The 21,904-nt window shown below is 37.5% G+C and overlaps 1 protein-coding gene across 4 annotated transcripts in view; it reads left to right on the top strand.

Annotated features, from left to right (window-relative positions):
* LOC143889724 (protein neprosin-like) overlaps window positions 1–19,372 on the top strand; it is a 31,479-nt gene extending 12,107 nt beyond the window's left edge. For 2 of the 4 annotated variants that reach the window (XM_077394036.1, XM_077394037.1), the window contains exons 4-7: window positions 16,877–17,026; window positions 17,224–17,277; window positions 17,391–17,528; window positions 18,890–19,372. In XM_077394036.1, coding sequence (XP_077250151.1) covers window positions 16,877–17,026; window positions 17,224–17,277; window positions 17,391–17,528; window positions 18,890–19,267 — 720 coding nt within the window. In that variant the 3' untranslated portion in view covers window positions 19,268–19,372. Of the gene's footprint in view, window positions 1–13,058; window positions 13,349–14,738; window positions 14,826–14,969; window positions 15,192–16,876; window positions 17,027–17,223; window positions 17,278–17,390; window positions 17,529–18,889 lie in introns of those variants that run through there. The other 2 variants (XM_077394034.1, XM_077394035.1) reach the window with 2 other exon arrangements.
* Window positions 19,373–21,904: the final 2,532 nt, after the last annotated feature.

Genomic DNA, 21,904 nt, shown 5'->3' with positions numbered 1-21,904 from the left:
TCGAATCCTACAATTATCTTAGACATTTTGAATGCGGAGCAACATCTAAGCCCGTCTAAGAGGTGTGGATCCCGATCCCGAGATTGGTGAGAGACGAGCTCCCAATGGCCTCCAAGATCTCCACAAGTGAAGGAGAGCTCTACCAAGGAACTCTCGAAAGAGTACCTCTCACAGCATGAGTGGCGATGTATATGAGATACCTCTTGATTCGGGGACTAGCCCGGAACCAATACGTACCTAAAATAAAGAAGAGTCGTCATCTAGAGAAGTCGGCCCCGAAACCCAAAAGATACTATGTTGCAACGGATAACAAGAGATAAAAAAGGTTCGTGCCTGGTGACGAATGAGGAAGGTCCGGAGAGCACCCCCACCCGCCCGAGTGCAAGTACTCGGTCTCTTATGCCATTTTTATTAACTTTGAAGAATTTTGGGCAAAAATCATGTGAAATGGGAACAGGTATCCCCGAGAAGACGTCTACCTAAACATGCATGACTCGGGGTTTAATAAAGAAAAATAAACATCCAAGTCTTAACTCATCATATCTAATCTTAACTCATCACATCTAGGAAAGCAGTAATAAATGCATGAACAGCTACGACTAAACAGAACATAGCAGATATGATAAGCTGGAAACAGTAAAGCAATAAAGGAGCTACAACTAAGCAATATAATCAAGAAGTAATAAACTGGTAATCGGTAAAGAGCTACAACTAAGCATGTGATCAGGAGATAATAAACAAGCAAACAGTAAAGAACTACATCTAAGTATATGAGAGCTACAACCAAGCATGGGATCAAAATAAGTAAGCAGGTAAATGCAACAGCTAAGCATGTGAGTGATCAAATAAGGAAATGATCTCAGTCTGAAAGAAAACATACAGTCATAGTCCTATGTAAGAAACAGTGATGACCACAACCACAAACCCTAAAATATTAACAACAAACCCTAACACTCTAATTGTTTTTCAGGCCCAAATTTTTGGATGGTAGGAATCAAGGCTACGTAGTTTTCGCACCTATTCTAAACTACAATGCCTAACACATCTAAGACCGCTATCCTAGACTCGACTAGTTTTTAACAGCTTCTTGTGCGATTACTTAAATTCAAGCGAATTGTAGATTTTATGACACCCCATATGCCTTAACTAATGCAAGTTTAGCCCTAAGCTAATGCAAGTTGTTCCTATATCCTATGTGTAACTAGGCTGTGTGTCCTAAGGGAAACAATGGGATCAGTAGTACATCCTAATTTAGTCATCAGTCAACGAAGAGTATATCCAACTGACCGTACAAAGGCGTAAACAAACTCCTAGCTATGACAAACTCCTAACTCTAAAACACCCAAGACGTCTAGGACAGACTCCTAACTCTAGAGAAAGACTTTTCAAAAACGTTTGTAAAGATTGGATTGAATAATTTCTTTTTTGAAGATTTGACAATTTTTATTTTGAAAGGTTTGATTGGACTTGGGATAAAGATCCCACACTACCTACGTACCTCGTAGAAGATGATCAAGCCAACGTAGTTCGGAAACAGACTCTCCTAATGACTCATGTCTATTCAGATATTTTTGAATTTTATATTTCAATGTTTTTAGATTTTTAAATATTTTCAAGTGTTTTTGTTCTTTTGACAATGTTTTAACCCTTTTAGCTAAAGAGAACCTATAAGACCACATCCCATGATCCACAGCCTGGCGGAGTGTCAACGCTAAGGACAGAATCCCTAGAACTAAAGGGGAACTCCTATCTAAAGGACAGACTCCTATACTATGTAAGGGTAGGACAGACTCCTATCATCTATAGGCGTACGATAAACTCATGTATTCTGCAAGGGTTGGAAAAAATCCTATACTTTGCAAGGGTTGGACAGAATCCCATGACTTTATGAAAAGTAGGACAGAATCCTAACTCCTTATGACGGTAGGACTGATTTCTGAAAGACTGACTCTCTGGCTAAAGACAAACTCCTATGCTAAAGGGTAGACTCCTAGTCTAATGGCCGACTCCTAACCTATAAGCGCTAAAGGGAGTGCTAACTATACTAAAGCAAGTCTCCTAGAAGAAGAGGAGACAAAGGAGGGTGCTTGTGAGACTGGACAAGTCTCCTAGATACAAAGGTGGGCTCCAAGTATCCCTATCATTGCCCTTGCAATGATAAATAGGGATAAGAAAACTAAGATCTATGTTAGTCTTTAACTTAGTAGGGGCTCTAATAATGAGGCAAGACATGCTTCCTATGGGTTCACTCTCTAACACGACTAAGGTGACCTCCCTAAGGGTAGGCTCTAAATGAGGCTTGTCTGCAAAGGAGAATTACCTTGATGAAACATAGCTTGTCTCCTAGTGAGGGCTCTAGATGACTCTTTCATTGCCCTTGCAATGAATAGGCTACTAATGTCTATAGGTATCTAAAAAGCTGGGCTAGTCTGATAAATAAAGAGGGGAGTGCTACTAGGACCGAGCAAGTCCCCTAAGGATGGGGGCTTGGGATGACTCCTTCATTGCCCTTGCAATGATGTCCTGTCAAATGGAAACTAAAAAAACTATGATATTCTTATTAATAAAAACCAGTAGACTTCATGTCATTAATAGATATTGCACATACTAGCAATACTTATCATGATCATCTTTTATGAGATTATTAACAAAACGCATATCGTCAAGCCTTGGTCCCTTCTTAAAAATTTCGATATTAGTGGTTGAAGCTTGAACAGACATAATTATTGAAAAGAAAATTAAGTTTTTGTAGCATTAACTTCTTAAAATGCACAGTATATCCAAGATAAAGCAAGCTCTTACACCTATTACCCAAAACTTATATGATCAATATAAAAATAGATGATACTTAAAAACATCAGTGTGATCATCAGTTTCTTTTATCCCCTGAGAAATTAAACATGCAGACCAAAGTGCTCCCATCAAAAATAACATTTCCTTCTCAAAACTAAAAATTAGATATAAATAGAATTCATCAACTACTTTGTTCCCAAAAAAAAAATGATTAGAATGACGTTCGCACTGTTATACTACCATGAAGAGCAATTTATCTAAACAAATGTAACCCAAGGGTGAACATGAAGCTTTAGGTAGAAAAAAATTTATTACCATTGAAGTTACTGCTGGAAATAGTTTATTTCATGTGGGGGTCAAGACAAGTGAGATATTAACTAGGATAATAAGATACCTTGCTATAAAAAAACTGGAAGGGTTACTTTTATACCACTGAATAGGGTGAAGGCACCACAAATAAGTTTTCCATACACTTCTGACGTGATATCTCTATTAAAGAAACTGATATTCTCTCCCCATTATAAGTCAGCTTTTGCACAAGTGTTTGGTAGAACAGCAGTATGTTGAAACTTCTATGTGGCCATAAAGGTTACTCGAACTGATGGCTTAGATTATATCACTATGAAGGATGGTCAGGTGAGTAAGAAGGACAGCATAACAACGAGATATCATGATGATAAGCATCCCAAGCTGAAGTTTATGAGAGTTATTTGGCAGAATGCAAAGTCCATCAACACGAAGGGAGTGGAACTTGAGAAAATTAGAAATTCTCTTCAAAGTATAGATCAGAAAATTTACTCGACTGGTTAGAGAACAACAACGAATGGAAGCTCAGTAGAGCTATTACAAATCAGAGCTAGAACAGCTTAAACAAGATACATCTAATGCTAATGAGTGGAAGGTATACCTTTATAAAGCTCTAGAGAGAAGGGAAAATTGCTTGGGAATGCCCGTAATCAAATTGATTATCTAAATGCTGAAATGGCAATGAAATGAGCTACAAGACTATATGAACAGAAACTGAAACCAGAAAAGGAGACCTTGAGACCAATCTATCAACAAACCTTGTAATGTGACAATAAGAGTTGGAATTTTCTAGAAGATTTCTCAAATAACGGAAGGTTTTGTATAACTGTCAAAAGACTAATACACGCCAAAAATATACATGCTATTTTAAAAAAATCGAAACACAACAGCAATGATTTAGCCACTCCAACTCTACTGGTATTGGCATTCACCTGTTCAGGTGATTTCTCAATCTTTTCCTCTTTCATGGTTAATTTCTTTTTAAAAGAAACTTTTGATATTATTGCTGCTCATACCAGTTGACATAATGACTTATGTGTAGATAAAAAAAAATGGAGATCATGCACCAAACAGCCCCACAGTCAAGTTAATTTCTCACTATGTTGTACAAAAACAAACTGATGACAAAATCAAATACTGGTGAGTGATGACAACCTTAACTCAAATGAGAACCCTAAAATCATGAAGAAGCTTTTTAGAAATCCAAAACTGAAACCTGAACTCAAGTGGGATGGTTCAAATCATTAGGGAATAAACAAACAGGCTTAAAACAGAGAGTGATAGAAGGTCATCACAGAAGGAGTGAGCATCAAGATAATTGTATCAGGGAACATGAGAAGAAATAAGCTAACCAAATAAACCCCTATGAATGAGAAAAAAAATATTGACATAACCATATTCCATTATATACACAAACCTAATTAGGCTTTTAATGCTTAAATAACTGCCAAGGGAGTCAATATAGTTCTCTAGAAGCAACTACATTAGTATAATATTATTATCTAAACATAACCACTTACATCAAGAAATGAATCCTACAATCTGTGCATGTAATCACACCAACTCACTCTTTATAACCAAATAGATCAGGAGTAACCTCAATGACAACAGATAGATCGGTACACTTATCAAAACAGGGTAATCCCATGAGGCTTTAGCAAAGGAATAATTGAGCACGTTATTTAAGGAGCCATGTTACCATAACAAACATTGAGATGCTATAACCTTAGCATAACTTGGGACAACGTAAGAGAATAGAATAACAATGTGTCACCTAAAAGAATGTCTAGAAAACATAATCCAAACCCTTTTGAGTTAATTGATACGGAACATTTTGAAAATAATGCATATATTCTGTTAACTGAACCTGACACAAGTGTCTAATGAAAAAAGATGCGTATATCACATGAAAGCTTCAAATACACATATATCAGTAGGAACTCTAAAAACATAGGAATTAATGACCACTAGCCATGTATTAATGATAAACTATAAGAAGCTAAATTACAGGTGAGTTAAATGATTGTCCTAAAGACAATGACCTAAATAATAGACGTAAAACATATGTATTCATCCACTTATGCAATAGTCATTTGAAAATACAGATGATCCATAAGCTTGGGGGCTTTAAAACCTTCCTAAAAAAATCAGAATTTAAACCAAAGAAGCAGGGGAATCTAAGGGTTATATAGGAAAATGAACTAAAGGACAAACAAAATGTTCCTTTTCTTCTTCTTTTTTAAACAAAGACACCAAAACATTGGATCAATAGAAATTTGAACAAATTAGACCAGAGAAGCCGGATTCGCACCTATACTTGGGGATTCGCGATTCCCCGAATCGCGAATCGGAATCGTAATTCGATTTGATTCCCCGATTCTGGGGAATCCCGAATCCATTCCATCGGAATCGCGAATCGTCATTGGGGAATCGCGATTCTAGAAAGTTAAATACGCGTTTTATGAAAATGAAATCCACGGTTTTTAGTCATTTGGATTCGGGAATCACATAATTTAAAATCGCGATTCCCATAAGATCAAATCCGGTATTTTAGTGATGGGAATCACGAATCCCAACTTTTTGTCGTGAAATTACATTTATAGCCTTTTTTTAACAGTAAGGGTGATATTTTAAGTGGGATTATTTTTGTAATTTCAACTTAAAACCTATAAAAGCTAAAAAAAACCCTAAAAAACGAAAAAACCGAAAACCCTCTTCTCCTCCTCCTCCTCCTCACAGCCGCTCCTCTCCCCCTTTCCTCTCTCACCGCCGCCCCTCTCTCTCACTGCGATTCCCGCCGGCAAGAAGAAGAAAAAGAAGAAGAAGAAGAAAAAGAAGAAGAAGAAGAAGAAAAAGGAAAGGTATGTATATATTTTTTTCTATTTTTTTTTTAAATACTAAAAAAAAGGGATGGGTTTCTGTGTTGATGGTTTCTGTGAGAAACCGATGTCACACAGTTTCTGTGAAATGCGACTCATGTATTTTGATTTTGATTTTGATTTTTGATGAGGGCACTCCTCAGTCCTCACGGCATGGCCCGCACCACAGGATAATCCAAACCGTGGATTATCCTCACGGTTTGGAACTTTGGATAATCCATGATTTTTTATTTTTTGTATTTTTATTAAAAAGTATGGCATGGCCCGCACCACAGGATAATCCAAACCGTCCATTAGATGGGCCACGGCCTAAAAAAGTATTTTTGCCCCAAAAATAATTTCCATAGGTTGATCCTAACCCTCTATAGATTAGAGGGTTAGGATCAACTCTCAAACCCTCCGATCTGAATGTTTGAGAGTTGATCCTAACCCTCTATAGATTGGAGGGTTAGGATCAAACTTATTTCAATTGTTGCAAAAGCAAGCAACATTAGAAAGAGGGTCCTTTGCTATTCAAATTTAACGAGGTATTTATCTCTGTCTATTGCTGGTCCTTTTCTGAAAGTTATTATGGTGAAAATCAGAAAATCACAAATGCCTGCATTCATCTGATCATCTCATCTCTAAGATATATAAAAAATATAGGAAAATCAAGTATAAACCTCCAGTTACCAAGTGTATCCCACACAGATTGGTTATAACTTGGTGTTTACTTTATACTTTATACCGATCAACCTTTGGAAATGATTTTTGGGGCCCAACCTATTTAGGCCGTGGCCCATCTAATGGACGGTTTGGACTTTGGATCATCCTGTAGTGCAGGCCATACCATACTTTTAAATTTTTAATAAAGTGAGGACTGAGGACTGAGGAGTGCCCGCATCAAAATACAGTAGTGCTGATATATATTATTCAAATATTTTACAATTTGATTTTGTCAGGAGGCAATTGAGGAAAGATGGACGAGACTGTCGACCAAGAATTTCAAGGCCAAGGTGTAGGTGATGATGACATAGTTTTTGAAGGGGACCTAGAATACAACTATGATGAAGAATGTGTGGAAGAAGATTATGACGAGGACATAGTGTTGACTCCGAACGCAAGGTCAGCGACAGTTTTATGGTCACACGTAGTCAAAGGAAAGAAAGCTAGCGAAGGACATGGGGGAACCAAAAAGTGGAAATGTAAGCATTGTAAGAAGGTTTACACTAGGACTTATACAAGGGTGCACGCACACCTTGTGAAAGCACCAAGAGGTCAAGGTCAAGGAATAGCATATTGCAGTGCAGTTGCAAAAGACAAACAATTATAAGACCACATCAGAAGCCAAGTCCAAAGAGCAGAGAATTTACCTGGGAGACTGCCACTGAAGAAATCACGGTTAGACATGGTTGGCAAGTCTTCCAGCTCCGGTGCGACTTCTTCAAGTAAGGTTGGTGAATCACCACTTGGCAAGTCTTTTAGAGCAAAGGATAGAGACGATGTTGATCATAAGGTGCTAAGATTTTTGGCCGCCAATGGGATTCCCTTTAACGTCCTCCGATCTCCATATTTTCAAGAGATGATAACTGCCGCCAATTGTGTGCCTGGATACAAGTTGCCTTCTTATGAGAAAGCAAGAACAACTTTATTGGACCATGAGAAAGATAATGTAACAAAAGATCTAGGTGTTGTGAGAGAAAAATGGCCTGAACATGGGCTATCTATTGTCTTTGATGGATGGACAAACGTGAAGAACAAAGCCCTGATCAATGTACTAGCATTGAATATGTTCGGTTCAATGTTTCTCTATGCGCACGACTTCTCTGCCGTGGAGAAATCAGGGAAAAACATTGCAAAGTTTTTGTTGAATGCTATTGAAGAAGTAGGGCCTTTTAATGTTGTGCAAGTGCTGACAGATAATGCAGCCAATTGCAAGCTTGCTGGGACAGAGGTTAATAAAGTTTATCCCCACATATTTTGGTCTCCTTGTGTGGTTCACACATTAAATCTGATATTCAAAGACTTGACCAAGCATAAACACCTAGGTTGGATTGGAGAGACTTACCGTTCCTGCAAGGATGTCGTCAAATATATTACCAATCATTCGCAGGCTCTTGCTATATTTAGTAGCAATTCGAGGTTTGAGTTGCTGAAAGTTGCGAAGACTAGATTTGCAACTCATTATACTACACTTAAGAGACTTCTTGATGTAAGGGAGGCGTTGTTGATGTAAGGGAGACACTTAAGAGACTTCTTGCTATATTAACAGATGCTTGGAAAGATTGGTTGAATGCTTGCACCGACAAAGTGATGATAGAGAGGGGCGAGATGACAACTAGTTGTGTAGTCTCTGATGAATTTTGGACGAACATAAAATTGGCATTATTAATTACGAAGCCCGTCTATAAAATGATTAAGTTCACTGACCAGGAAGGATGTCTGATATCAGAAGTGTACGAAGGCATGGACAGTATGTTAGGACAAATAAAAGATAACTTGAAAGATGTGCCTGACATGTACAATCATATTCATGGTATTGTGGTGGGACGATGGGGGAAGATGAATGTTCGAATGCATGCCTTGGCTCATGTACTCACTCCAAAATATTATGACCCTGCATATCTCAATATTCCAGCACCAGGCGGAGGTAAACGAGTCACCCCAGGTATGTAATTGTTTTTCATATTGTGAATTTTCATAATGTAATTGTATTTATCTTCATTTATGTTATCGACTGATCGATTATTCAATTTTATTTTCAGATAAAGACCCTGAAATCATGGATGCTGTATATGAAGCCATTAGGGATCTCTCCCCTGATGATGAGATGAGTGGTATGATTAGACGTCAGTTATATGATTTCATAGGAAGGGTTGGAAGGTTTTCCAGTAAATTTGCCAGGGATGATGCGAAAGATCCCAATATGTGTGTGACCAAATGGTGGAACTTTCATGGAAGTCATGTATCAGAGTTACAATCAGTGGCCATCAAAATTCTCTCACAGCCTATCAGCACATCTTCTGCAGAGAGAGTATGGAGCACATATAGCTTCATTCACAATGTAAAGCGTAATCGCTTAAATTCACATCGTGCTGATACTCTTGTGTGCATCAACTCAAATCTTCGACTCCTATCCAGGTTTAAAGTTTGTTTCGTTTTTGCATGCAATAATTGTTTTTTATTATTTATGTCAGATTATTTATTTAATTTCGAATCTATTATTTAGATTTAATGCGGCTGCATACAAAGAAGGACCAAATAGAAAATGGGACATCAACCCAGAGCTCCCACTTATGGATGAATCCTCTATCAGAATGGAGGATATGCGATGGCAGGATCCCGATGATGATTTCCTTAGACCTTCTACATTTCGTGCGTCATCTCAGTCATTACTTTCTAGTCCTTCACTCACTATTCGTGACTTAGATGACAATGACGAAGCTGCAGGATCTGGGACTCCAAGAGTGGTCAGTAGCTCGGAACTTGAAATTGGACGACCATCCAACACTCAAGGTCGTATTACTAGTTTCCTGGGGCGTGGAGAACGTACAAGGGGAGGTACAAAATCTTTAACACTTGCAATTTCCCAGTGAAGATATTAGTCTTATAAATATTAATTCATTTATTTAAACTTTTCCTTTACAGAAAATGTAGAAGGAAGAGGAGAAGGAAGAGGACGAGATGATCATGCTTATTCGAAGGGAAAGAGAAAAGCCTAACTTTATTTCTTTTTTTTAAATACTTGAGAAATTCTGTAATAATTTTGATATTTCGCTTTTTGGAAACTAAATTTTTTGTTTAATGGTGGAGTCCTGGTCCCTGGATTCCTGGCTCCTGAATGAAAAACTGTTATAATTTCAGTATTTGGAGAATGATGTTTATGTTTAATGGTGTACAGTTGAATGCTTAGATTTTCATTTTCAGGTATTTTTCCTTAAATTTTATCTTTTATTAATTTTTTATCGCTCTCCGACGACTCCCCGATGAATCCCCGGCGAATCTCCGGCGACTCCCCGGCGAATCTCCGGCGAAAAATCGAATCCCGCTCCCAACCATCCCCGGAACCTTCGAATCCCGCTTTCGATTCCCGAATCGAATCCCGATTTCGAATCCCGCGCTGCCAACCTTGAATTAGACTCATCATGAATTCCCTAAAGAAATCAGTAATGTGTAATACTAATGGAAGTATTCGAAGTGTCTCTGTGCATCTATGATACATGCAGCTGAAATGACAGAAGCAACTCAATTTAATGCATTCCTCAAGGAATAGTATGATTAATGTAACCTCAATTTAATGCATTCCTCAATTTAATCCAAGCCCTCAACCCGAACCCGAAGTCAACCCAAACCCGAACCCGAACCCGACCCGAACTCAACCCAACCCGACTTTTTCCCGGGTTGAACCCAACGGGTTTGGGTTGAGCCCACCCAAGTTGCACCCCTAATTACACTATACAACAACCTACACTCGTTCGCTAGGCAGATCCCAACGGATTTTAATGAAATATTAGAGGGACCTACCTAGGATCCTAACATACCACAAGATGAAATTTGGGACACTAATACACTAGTTTAAAAGGTTTTCATTTAAAAACAAAAATTTAGGGTTCGGTCAAAATTGGGTGTCTACAATAGGGCATGGGTTTCGACCATCATGCTAGTGCCTACTTCATAATAGAATGAGAATGAAAGAAGGATTTTAGCTCTGTGATTGAGGATGACTCCCCATCTCTCGCAACTTGGTAAAATAGTATTTCATGGAAAAAATTCATGATTGCCAAAAACAGCCCAAGTTGAATATTTTTCTTTCATATTTTGGTCTTATGGCATTTGAGTGACTCCAAATATTTTTTTTGGCCAGGGATTTCAAAGATCATGCGGACAATATTCCTTATGAGTCCCACCTCGCAGGTATCCAGTAATGGTTGCGACGGCAATAATTATGTTTTTGGGGGTGTTCTTTATCTACTTTGCCGCTAAGTATCGGGATCGACTCGTGGGTGCCTATAAGGTGATAAAATTGCCCACGATCCAGTATTCAATTGTAACAGTGCGAGAAGTTGAGTGTTTAATTTATTTAGATAAATTTGAAGAAATACGGAAATAAAGATGGTAAATCTATTATATACTTTAAGTTAAGTTGTTTGATTTTGAAGGTCATTCAATTTTTGTTAGAGTCATCCAAGAAGACAAGAACATCATCCTCCCTTTGCAACTTGTAAATTTGATTTGTTATTTTAGCTTATTCAATTTACGTCATGGGCCTCCAAGAAGACATGCATCTCAGGATCTTCAATTTGTGTTATGGTCACGTCTACACTATATGGAAATCCCTACACGTTCTAGAAACTTGAAAAATATTTTCAATGAATAGATCATTTTAATACATTTGGGAGAAAAAAAAAAGTGAAATAGAAAATTGGGTATATGTGAATACTATTAAAAAACCCCATGTGTTGCACAGGACAATAGAGAAAAAGATAAGATAATTGTTAATTTGAAGAAGCATTAAAATTATTGACGATAGAGAAATGAAAACCTGTCTTAATTACATATTTATTAAAACCTGGTAAAATAGAAAAATAAAGCAATATTGGGCATTGGTTGTAATCTAACTACGATATATAAAGGCGGAAACGTGGGTTAAGTTCTTCCACCCTTTGCCAAAAATCCCATCTATATCCCACCTGTATTATGCCTATTCTCTTTAATAATAAGTTATGATATTAACTACTTTCTTTAGGGTAAAATCGTAATCTAAATCTAACATAGGAAAAGTACCGACACAGACAGTGACGAAAAAAAATACCAAGAAGAGGTAAAGACATATGACAATGACGAAACAACTACATTATATTACTTATGCAGGACACTTGCAAAATATTGACGGATTCCGGGCACCTCAAGAGGAACAACAATTATGGAAATAAAGATGGTAAATCTATTCTTCTACCATGTTCTCTCCTGAGGTACCTCCACACGTAGATCTTATAGATCTGGAATGAAGCCCTCTAGACCTTGTTGAAATTTGCATATCCGGTTGCTATTCCAGATAAGATCAGCAATATCAATGATCGTTGTGTCCTTGTTCATCGCTGAAATATGATTGAATGTTTCTCGTTTTCCATGCTTCTCACACAAACCCTAGAAATCTTAAGCTTCTTCTCCTCCACTAAGTTGTAAGGACATTTTATTTTCCTTCATCTTTCTTTTCTTTTTATCAAAAGTTGCAGAGCCTTAATCTGGGAAAATTTCAAACTAGAAATCTATGCTCATTATAGACATTTCTATGTTAGAAAGTTAGAATATTGGATGAGATAATTGATTCTAAGGGAAACCGATTTTATCTATTTTTATTTCAATCTTAAAGCGAAAAAGTCGAAACGAAATTTTGGCGTTTCCCGCAAGAAATGAAATCGCAATATCGAGGTCATACCTTCTTCCATCGAACCTTGCTCTTCGCCCAAATCAAATATTCTCCAAAGGGAGACGAGATGAAGAACGAGGACAAATGGCTTGCAATTCAAGCTAAAACTTCCTTCTTGAATTGAATAAAGAAAAAGACAAAATTTCCCTCCAAAGTCTTTTTTTACTCTTCTTGCTTGCCTTAATAATTATTGATTTCTCCACAATTATTAATTAAAATGGGTTTTTTGTTTTTGGCAGCAGAACCCATGGAATAAATCTATGTAGCAACCTCATTCTCGCTTTGTGCCTACATAGCAATTCCATCGAGTGGTAGACTTATTTTCTAATACTCAATGTGCTCTAATATTTTATATAAAATGATGACACTGGCAATATAAAATATAAGTGCCCTAGGGTGTGGCAACCGTTAAAGAATTAACTTAGTTTCTACCCGGGGCCACAACCTTTAGTGTAAAAAGTGAATCATAAATACATTATTACTATAGGGCTTGCCCAACGAAGAAAAGGGGGGCGAATTTATTCCTTCCCTTTTTTATTATGTTGTATACTTTTCTTCCATTAAATGTATCCATATCCATTCTGATAGTACTTAATGGATATGGATATGGATACATTTAATGGAAGATAAGCACCTGCGTCACCTTTCACAACTCTTTCCCCACGTAAGCCGTAATAGTAATTGAGAAATCTCTCCTGAAGATTTACTTTCCTAAATAAGCCTTACTCTTAAATCCTCACAGCACCAAATACCTACTAAATTATATAAACAAAAAGGTTGGGAGGAATTCCATTGAGAAAAATAGGGATTTTGTTCTTTGTGAGAGGAGTTTCTTAATAGTTAGGGTATGGGTTTCAAGGAAATGTTGCAGCTCATTTTTCTATTTTCTTTTGTTCTCATTGGCTATGGAGTGGAAGGAGGAAGAAATAGCTCATCTAAAGTAGCAGTGAAGACTATTAAGGTTTGGTTAATATTTTCTTTGCTTTTGGGATAGCTAAGAAAAACCATCCCATGGTTATCTAAACCGTTCATCTGGTAATTGATATATATATATATATATATATATATATGGGAAATGTGTGCGTACTCGGTCGAGTAGATAAGCTTATCTACTCGGTCGGGTTAAAAACAGTGGGGGCCCACATTTTTGGGGTGATCCAAACCATTCATTTGAAAGGCCCTTACCTAGATAGGGTGTCCACAAAAAATCAGCCCCATAGTATCATCCTAACCCATCCAACACTGGAGGGAAAAATAGGAAAAAATGGACAAACACAGCTTGTCCACAAATCTGCCCATTTTTCCCTCCACTGTTAGATGGGTTAGGATGATCCTATGGGGCTGATTTTTTGTGGACACCCTATCTAGGTAAGGGCCTTTCAAATGAATGGTTTGGATCACCCCAAAAATGTGGGCCCCACTTTTTTAACCCGACCGAGTAGATAAGCTTATCTACTAGACCGAGTACGCACACCTTTCCCTATATATATATATGAAAAGGTTTCTGAGCTCGAGCTCAGAAATCACCACTCCCATAGTTGTTTGACTTATCCAACCCATTCATTTTATAGGTTATGATTATGGTTATGGTTATGGTAAGGATTATAGGTTATGGTTAACATTATGATTTGTGGTGGTTTAGAATGGATAGCTAGAAAATGGGCTTCTATAGATTGAATGGTTAGGATTATGGTATGTAGATGGTTTGTTAGGAACACCTTATCTATGTGAGGTCCTATAGAATGAATGGGTTGGATGACTGAAATAACATGGAGATGGTGGATTTATAGAGCTCTAGCCTAGGCTGAGCTAGAGCTCAGAAATCTCGATATATATGAGGAAAGTGGAGCTACACCGCCGGTGTAGCTAACTTAGCTACACCGCCGGCTTAAAATACAATGGGCCCACATTGTTTTGGTGATCCAAAGAATTCATTTGATTGGCCCTCACATAGATAGGGTGTCCACCAAAAATCAACTCCATAGGATCATCCCAACCCTACGATTTGTGGAGGCAAAAATGAACGTGTAAAAACCTTCACAAATTTGTCCATTTTTGCCTCCACCGTTTGAAGGGTTGGGATGATCCTATGGAGCTGATTTTTGGTGGACACCCTATCTATGTGAGAGCCAATCAAATGAATGGTTTGGATCACCAAAACAATGTAGGCCCATTGTATTTTAAGCCGGCGGTGTAGCTTCACTTTCCTCTCTCTCTCTCTCTCTCTCTCTCTCTCTATATATATATATATATATATATATATATATATATATAGAGAGAGAGAGAGAGAGAGAGAGAGATTGTATTGGTACGATGATATCGAAATTGATGGATATTTGTATTTTTTTCAGGCTGAATATGGGCAGATCTTTGATTGTGTTGATATCAACAAACAACCTGCTTTTGATCATCCGTTATTAAGGAATCATAAGATCAAGGTCGTTTCTTATATTTTTTTGTAGTTTTTGTTTTACAGTTTCAAGTGATATGTTATATGTGAGACTAGGTGTTCATTTCCAAATAGAACATATTCTTTCATTACAATGTAAATATAGGGATGAAAATTTTACATTGCGATGCAGATGAGTCCAAGTTCTCTTCCAAAAGTGATTGAGGTCAAAGAACATTCTTCAATAGCCGTATCTTTAGGGATAGAGCTCATGGACGGAGGGTGCCCTCTAGGAACAGTTCCTATCAGAAGGATTGAAAAGGAAGCCCTAACTAGGGCTAAATCTGCCACAAATTTTGGAAAACAATATTCTTCAAATGCTGAGACTCTTTCAAATGATCAACCCAATAATCGTGTACGTCACATTTCGTCTCATATAATTTTATTATAAACTTTTTTATGAATCGGATAATTTGTTTTTATGAGAGTTCAATCATTATTCAAATAATTGGAAACATGATTTGGAATTGAGGTAATTATGTGTGGCCTACTCGCTCAATACTCAATATAAACTCGAGTGCATGTTTCTATCAAAGCTTGGATATTTTAAAATTTGTGTACATTTTCTATAAAATCTTATTAAAAATTTGTATGTATTACCCAAGAAAATAAGTGACCTCAATTTTTTTTAAGTTCAGTCAATATGGATGATTTATAAGTCAACTTTCCGATTCTTCTTACTACATAATAAGTTTCTATTATTTTTGTTGTGAGGAAGATGAACCTATTTCTAGAAAATTTAGCTGCTAGAAAGACACGGATGCAAGCCTCCCCTAGGCTTCTTGGACTAAGGATCGGGAGAGTGATAGACACACACTCAATCGCTCAATAATTTGGATATAGGGAAGCAGATTTGCGCAAGTTCAGTAAAATTAGCTTATCTCCTTCGATATGGGGTGGAATGACCTGATTCCAAAGCCAAAATTTCAAGGACTCAAAGATCAATAACTTTGGTGAAGAAACTTTTCTCAGAAAAGAACTGCAAATTACTCGAAAGTATGCTGGAAGTGGGATGTCCAGCAAAGATTACATTCAGGGTAAAGATAACAACTTCAATGCATACTCTTCTAGGTTGCCAAGGAAGAGTGGTAACATCAATTCTTCTAGATTGATGGTTACAACTCTTCAAGGATACAAACAATAGGGGAAAGCTCCTAATCTTCAAGGAAGGAGTGAAACTCTTCTAGGTTTCAAGGTTGAACTCTACAAGGTTCAAGGGAAAATGCTCCTGGCAAATTTTCATCAATATTGAGCTAAAAACATCACTAAAGATGTTTGCTGGACTTTTATAGAGAAAATACAATAGAAAAGACATTCAAGATAGCCCACTAACTATTTTAAGGACTTACGTTCATCATTAATAGCTTAGGAATTCAAAACACATTAATTAGTCAAAGTCCTACAGAAACAATCTACTAAAATGGTCATAACTTTCCAACTACTTGGCCAAATGAAGACCATAAATATCCGTCGGAAACATAACTCAAAGATCTACAACTTCTTAGTTTAACATTTTCCATGACTCATCCATCTAAGGTCTAAATTCGTGCTTCAAAACCGACCAGAATCATTATGACGAGAATGCAACTAGATGAGGCCCGAATTAGCATGTCCATGATCTTGGGCTTGAGATGGCCTTTATGCTTGGTGGATTCAACTTGGGCTTGGTCCTTATGTTGGGCTTGAACGTGGGCCGATCTTCTCACTTGCTTGGGATGGTTCATGTGAGCTTCAAATTTCTCAGCCGCATGGGTGTGGGCTGCATCAGACACCCTTATTTCATGTAGTTCTATAACACTCCTCCCTTTTGCACAAATAAAATTCAATGAAATTCAATAAGAAGTTTTCAATGACAAGAATATCCTTTTTCTTTATTAAATGAAAAATATAGTCATATTTTAATAAATGTGGAAACATTAAGATGATTGTTTTGCTTAATCCTAAAACAAACATGTGTAGTATATAGATTATTTTGTTATATAATGCCTCTGTGTATAAATAAAAGGTTATTGACTCACAAATTTTATTTATTACTCACAGTTTGCAACGCAAATGTCATACAAGGGAAAATTTTACGGAACAAGAGCAGACCTCAATGTATGGGAGCCAACAGTTATAGGCAACCAAACTAGTTATACTTATATGGCTGTTACAGATGTGTTGCAGGTTGGAATATTGGTTGGATGGGCGGTAAGTTATCTAATTCAACCTTCATCTGCTAATATCTAATACTTGATCTGTGATCTGCATCATTCTCATATGGTCCTTTATGCGTTTGGTGGTTTTCTTAACAAATAACACGACCGATGTTGTGGGATCAATTGCATTAATTAGGTAAGACGACTAATAATATTGTATTCTTATTTTCAAGTTTTTAAAATGTGTAGGTAGATCATAAAATATACAATGACTTTCGCCCTCATTTAAGTACGACCTGGAAGGTATGTTTGAAAAGTAACTTAATCTTGTGTCATCCAAATTAATATAAATTTGTTATTAGAATGCTACTGATTTCATCTTTGTTTTTTTTTTTTCCGGTTTACCTACACCACAGAATGGTAAAACAGAATGCGAAGATATTCTCTGCCCAGGTTTCGTACAAGTTTCTCCGGACATACCGCTAGGAGCTGCTTTTAAAACGATTTCATCCTATAATGGAACCCAATATTCCTTAATACTCGCTGTATACAAGGTAATTTTGAATTCCTTTACCTTCAATCAGAAAGGATGCATTTTTCAGAAAAAAAATAAGAAGAAGAGTGGGACTTGTAACTAGAGTTAATTGTTAAATTACATATGTTATATTTTTCTTTGGAAAAATATGAGCATGCAGATTTAGGTCTCACTTGATGAAACTATAAGTGCAAGTAGGTATTACTTCTTCAAACATATTTATCTTCTAGGCTTCCCAAAATATCTCTCTCTCTCTCTCTCTCTCTCTCTCTCTCTCTCTCTCACACACACACACACACACACACACACACACACCAAAATTCTTATCCTCCAATTTGTTGCCTTTGAAATTTATCAGGAAAGGCTACAAAAATTTAAGGCTTAAACAGAATTGTCCCATGTGTTGGCTTTTTGTATTTGACCCATCCATAGCAAGCACTTTCATATCACAAGATTCCCAAACTTGTACATTTTCCCTCTCATATTTCCTTTAGAAAAAATGAGTGCATGCAACATCATATAATTGCCCCTTTATGCTGTAAGAAGGAATTGATTCTACGGGCCCACCCACTTGACATGTCAGTATAACTATTACTCTTGGTTACTTATATCTCACAAGACACTGTGGTATCGTGCAACCTGAGCATCCCTCTATATGCGCCATCTCCCATGTTGTTTGACTCATCAAACATGTTCATTCTATAGGACCCAACGAAGGTAAGGTGTCCGTATGAAATAATCTCCATAGGATCGTGGTATCTGTTGATTTCTGGATTGAGTTTTAGAATGGACGGCTAGAAAGTGGGCTTCTACCGATCGAGTGGTTAGGATGATTGTATGGAGATGGGTTGTTAGGAACACCCTATCTATAGTGGCTTGCTCAGGCAAAGCCAGGCTAAGCCATAGCGAGGTTCTTTGGAATGAATGGGTTGGACGAGTCCAACAACATGGAGATGGTGTGTTTATAGTGGCTTGCTCAGGCTAAGCCATAGCTCATAAACCTCCCCCCCCCCCCCCACCCCCCCACACACACACACATATATATATATGTATGGAATTTGCTAGTGTCCATCACTGAAGCCATTTCGTGGATGGGCTGTTGCATGTGAGAGCAGCAACTTAGGCTCACTTTTCAGCAGATTTTTCCTTCATTCATGAGGTGGCTAATTTCAATGCAACAGCCCATCCTCAAAATGCCTTCTGTGATGGACGCTAGCAAATCCGTGTGTGTGCGCGCGCGCGCGTATGGGAACAACTTAAAGGGATTTTCCACTATTTTAGAGTGAAGGGAGTTGTATCTTGTGAATCATTCCTTCTGACTTTAGATATTGATTCTTTTATTTTAATTACTTTTTGTTTAATGTTGTTATTTAATCGTAGGATCCCGTGACCAAAGATTGGTGGTTATTATTTGGAAACGATAATAAGAAGGTGGGTTACTGGCCAAATGTTCTCTTCTCTTCCACGTTCACTGATCATGCTACTATTGTTCAATGGGGTGGGGGAGTTACCAACGCTGGCATTGAACCATGGCCTCAGATGGGGAGTGGCCATTTTGCAGATGAAGGATTTAAGCATGCAAGTTATGTGGGACAAATGAAGTATATACTGGAAAATGGTGATACTCAAGATGTCGACCATTATCGGCTTTCCAGTGCTGTTGATGCCCCCAAATGCTATACTCTTAAACCCATTGATAGTAAGAGTTATCCTACCGTTCATTCTTTCTTTTTTGGGGGACCAGGGGGAAATTGCTAGAATCAGTTGGATCGCTTCTTTGGAGGACTACCTATGTCCATGTCGGTATTTATACTTATGTACTCCCAACATTTTAAGCAAATAATAACATGAGTTTAGTTACTATACTCGTACTTGCTTATATATTTTAAGCAAATAATTTTTCTTCACTTAAATTTCCATTGATGAATCAGTCCATGTTGGTATTTATACTATGTACTCGCGACATTTTAAGCAAATAATAACATGAGTTTAGTTACTATACTCTGCCTCGTGTATGCAGTCTAATTAGTTGATTTAAACGTCAACCATAATTTTAGCCAAGTGCTGAATACTTAAATCAAATGATCATAACCCCTTAGATCCACCAACCCTTGTTTAGGGTTCTACCAAGAAAAATCTCTTCTACGAATTTTTGTAGTCCTTTGTCTTAGGTGCGTGGGATGTGCAATTGGGATAGGCCCAAGGGCATGTTGTTACCTGGGGTATGGAGAGCTCAGAAAGAAAATGGGGAAGATAGCAGCTGTAATGGCCTGGATTTTAAAGGCCCAAAGCTCGGCCCGTTAACCGAAATACAACAATGAAGCGGAAATGAAATCCAACATTAAAGTTAAGTCCACCATAAGATAATATAATCATAATCTCAACATGTCCACAGGCAAATATAAAATAAGATAATCCCAAGTCTTACCTAACAAAGAACTAGCTAGAAATTGAAAACAAATGGATAAAAGGAAACTAATCCTAAAATCACTAATCCCAAGTCTTACCTAAATTCTCACATGTGCTACGCGTATGTAATCTGGTCCGTTGATATGATACATGTCCGGCCATTTGCCATTTTTGGTTTCATGATTGCTATTTTTACTTCTCTCTCATCGAGGAGACCGAAATCACAGAGAAATTGTAAGTTTTCTTCATTATGCTCATCCCAAATACAGTAAGATGATGCAAGATGATGGTTCTTAGCCTCTTACCACACACCCTTACATGTGCCATGTGTATGTAATCTGGTCCGTTGTTATGAAACATGTCTGGCCCATTTACCATTTGTGGCATCATATTTGCTATTTTTACTTCTTTCTCATTGATCGAGTAGCATCATCTAGTCAATCTGATCCCAATTGAGCAAGACTGCAAGAGGACAATGAAGAAGAGAGTCCACAACTAGAGGAATCAAATAAACCATGGCAGGAAGTTTCCAAGAAAACTAGGTCAAAACGCTCTCAAAGAGCCCAACATACTCCTATCAAATTAGCTGATTATGTGACTCAGGAATATTAAGCATTTCTATCTCTAGGCTTAGTGCTCACCTATCTTGAATTTTCGATCTCCCTCTCTTGTATGTTACGAGTTAGGGATGGTTTATTGTACCCATAATTGTATCATCTTTCTCTTTATCAAATAAACAAGTAAGGGCCCCAGCAAACCCCAGCTTACCCATCAAAATAATAATAATAATGAAAAAGGAAATTACAGAGAAGTAAGAGTAACTGTTCTCAGTAGCCAGATCGACCAAGCCTTGTTTAGGGTTCTACCAAGAAAAACAAAATAATCTATTAATTTTTGTGGTCCTTTATCTTAGGCACGGGATGTATGATTGGAATAGGCCCAAGGACATGTGGTTGCCTGACATAAGGGGGAGTGCAAAAAAATGAAGAATATAGCAGCCTTTAAAAATTAAGGAAAACTCAAAATATACTTTAAAAAATATAATTTGGGCATTGTAATTGTAAGTGGACAAAGGAGAGGAGACCAATAACTGGAAATTACTAGAAGCAATAAAATTTACCCAAAATAGTAAATAATTTTTCTTCACTTAAATTTTCATTGATCATATTTCACTTAAATACCAATTTCTTGTTAAACCTACACTCAAAACCAAAATATAAAAAATTTACCACTTCTCTCTCCTCGAGCTATGCACAGCAACTATTTCTTGTTTACGTTCTTACTTTCTCAAACAGAATAAATCAGAGGGTCGGTTCCAAGGATGGGGACGTAGTGGAGCTCGTCGTCATGGAAGATGGTGGAAAAAATTGTAGGGAATCTAACCGGGTAGAACTCAACCCTAAAAACTAGGTGTTAGAGGGAGGGTCCCCAATCTCTTATAACCCATCCCCATCCATTTGACTTATCCGATTTGGGACTATTTGCTTTTGAATGGAACCCCAACAATCTCCCCCTCTACGTAGAAGCAACGTGGACAATCTCGCCCCTCACGCGGTGACAACATGGGAACCATGAGATACTACACTGGGGTTTCCGAGATCTTCCCCGAGGACATTCCCTCTGACACCATTTGCTAGGGAATTTAACCAAGTAGAACTCACCCCTAAAAGCTAGTTGTTGGAGGGAGGGTGCCCATTCCCTTATAACCCATCCCCATCCATTTCACTTATCCGATGTGGGACTATTTGCTTTTGCGTGGAACTCCAACAAAAATTTGGCCAGTGAAAACAATCCTAATATCCTTAATATGTATTTTCCACTTATCTTAAACTTAAGCCCTAATTGTATACCATGAAAGTCGGACCTAGGACACTCTGATGGACAGTTCGAGTGAAGATAGATCATGACCCAGACATAGAAAATAGGATCCGATAAGGGATCTGAACAGATCATCGTGACCAAGGCATAGGTAGATCTGATTCGAAG

This window comes from Tasmannia lanceolata, unplaced genomic scaffold, assembly GCF_043159265.1.
Source record: "Tasmannia lanceolata isolate RefF3 unplaced genomic scaffold, GAP_Taslan_0.1 ptg000013l, whole genome shotgun sequence".
NCBI lineage: Eukaryota > Viridiplantae > Streptophyta > Magnoliopsida > Canellales > Winteraceae > Tasmannia > Tasmannia lanceolata.
The sequence above is the reverse complement of the archived record's forward strand: the minus strand, read 5'-3'. Positions and strand labels throughout refer to the sequence as shown.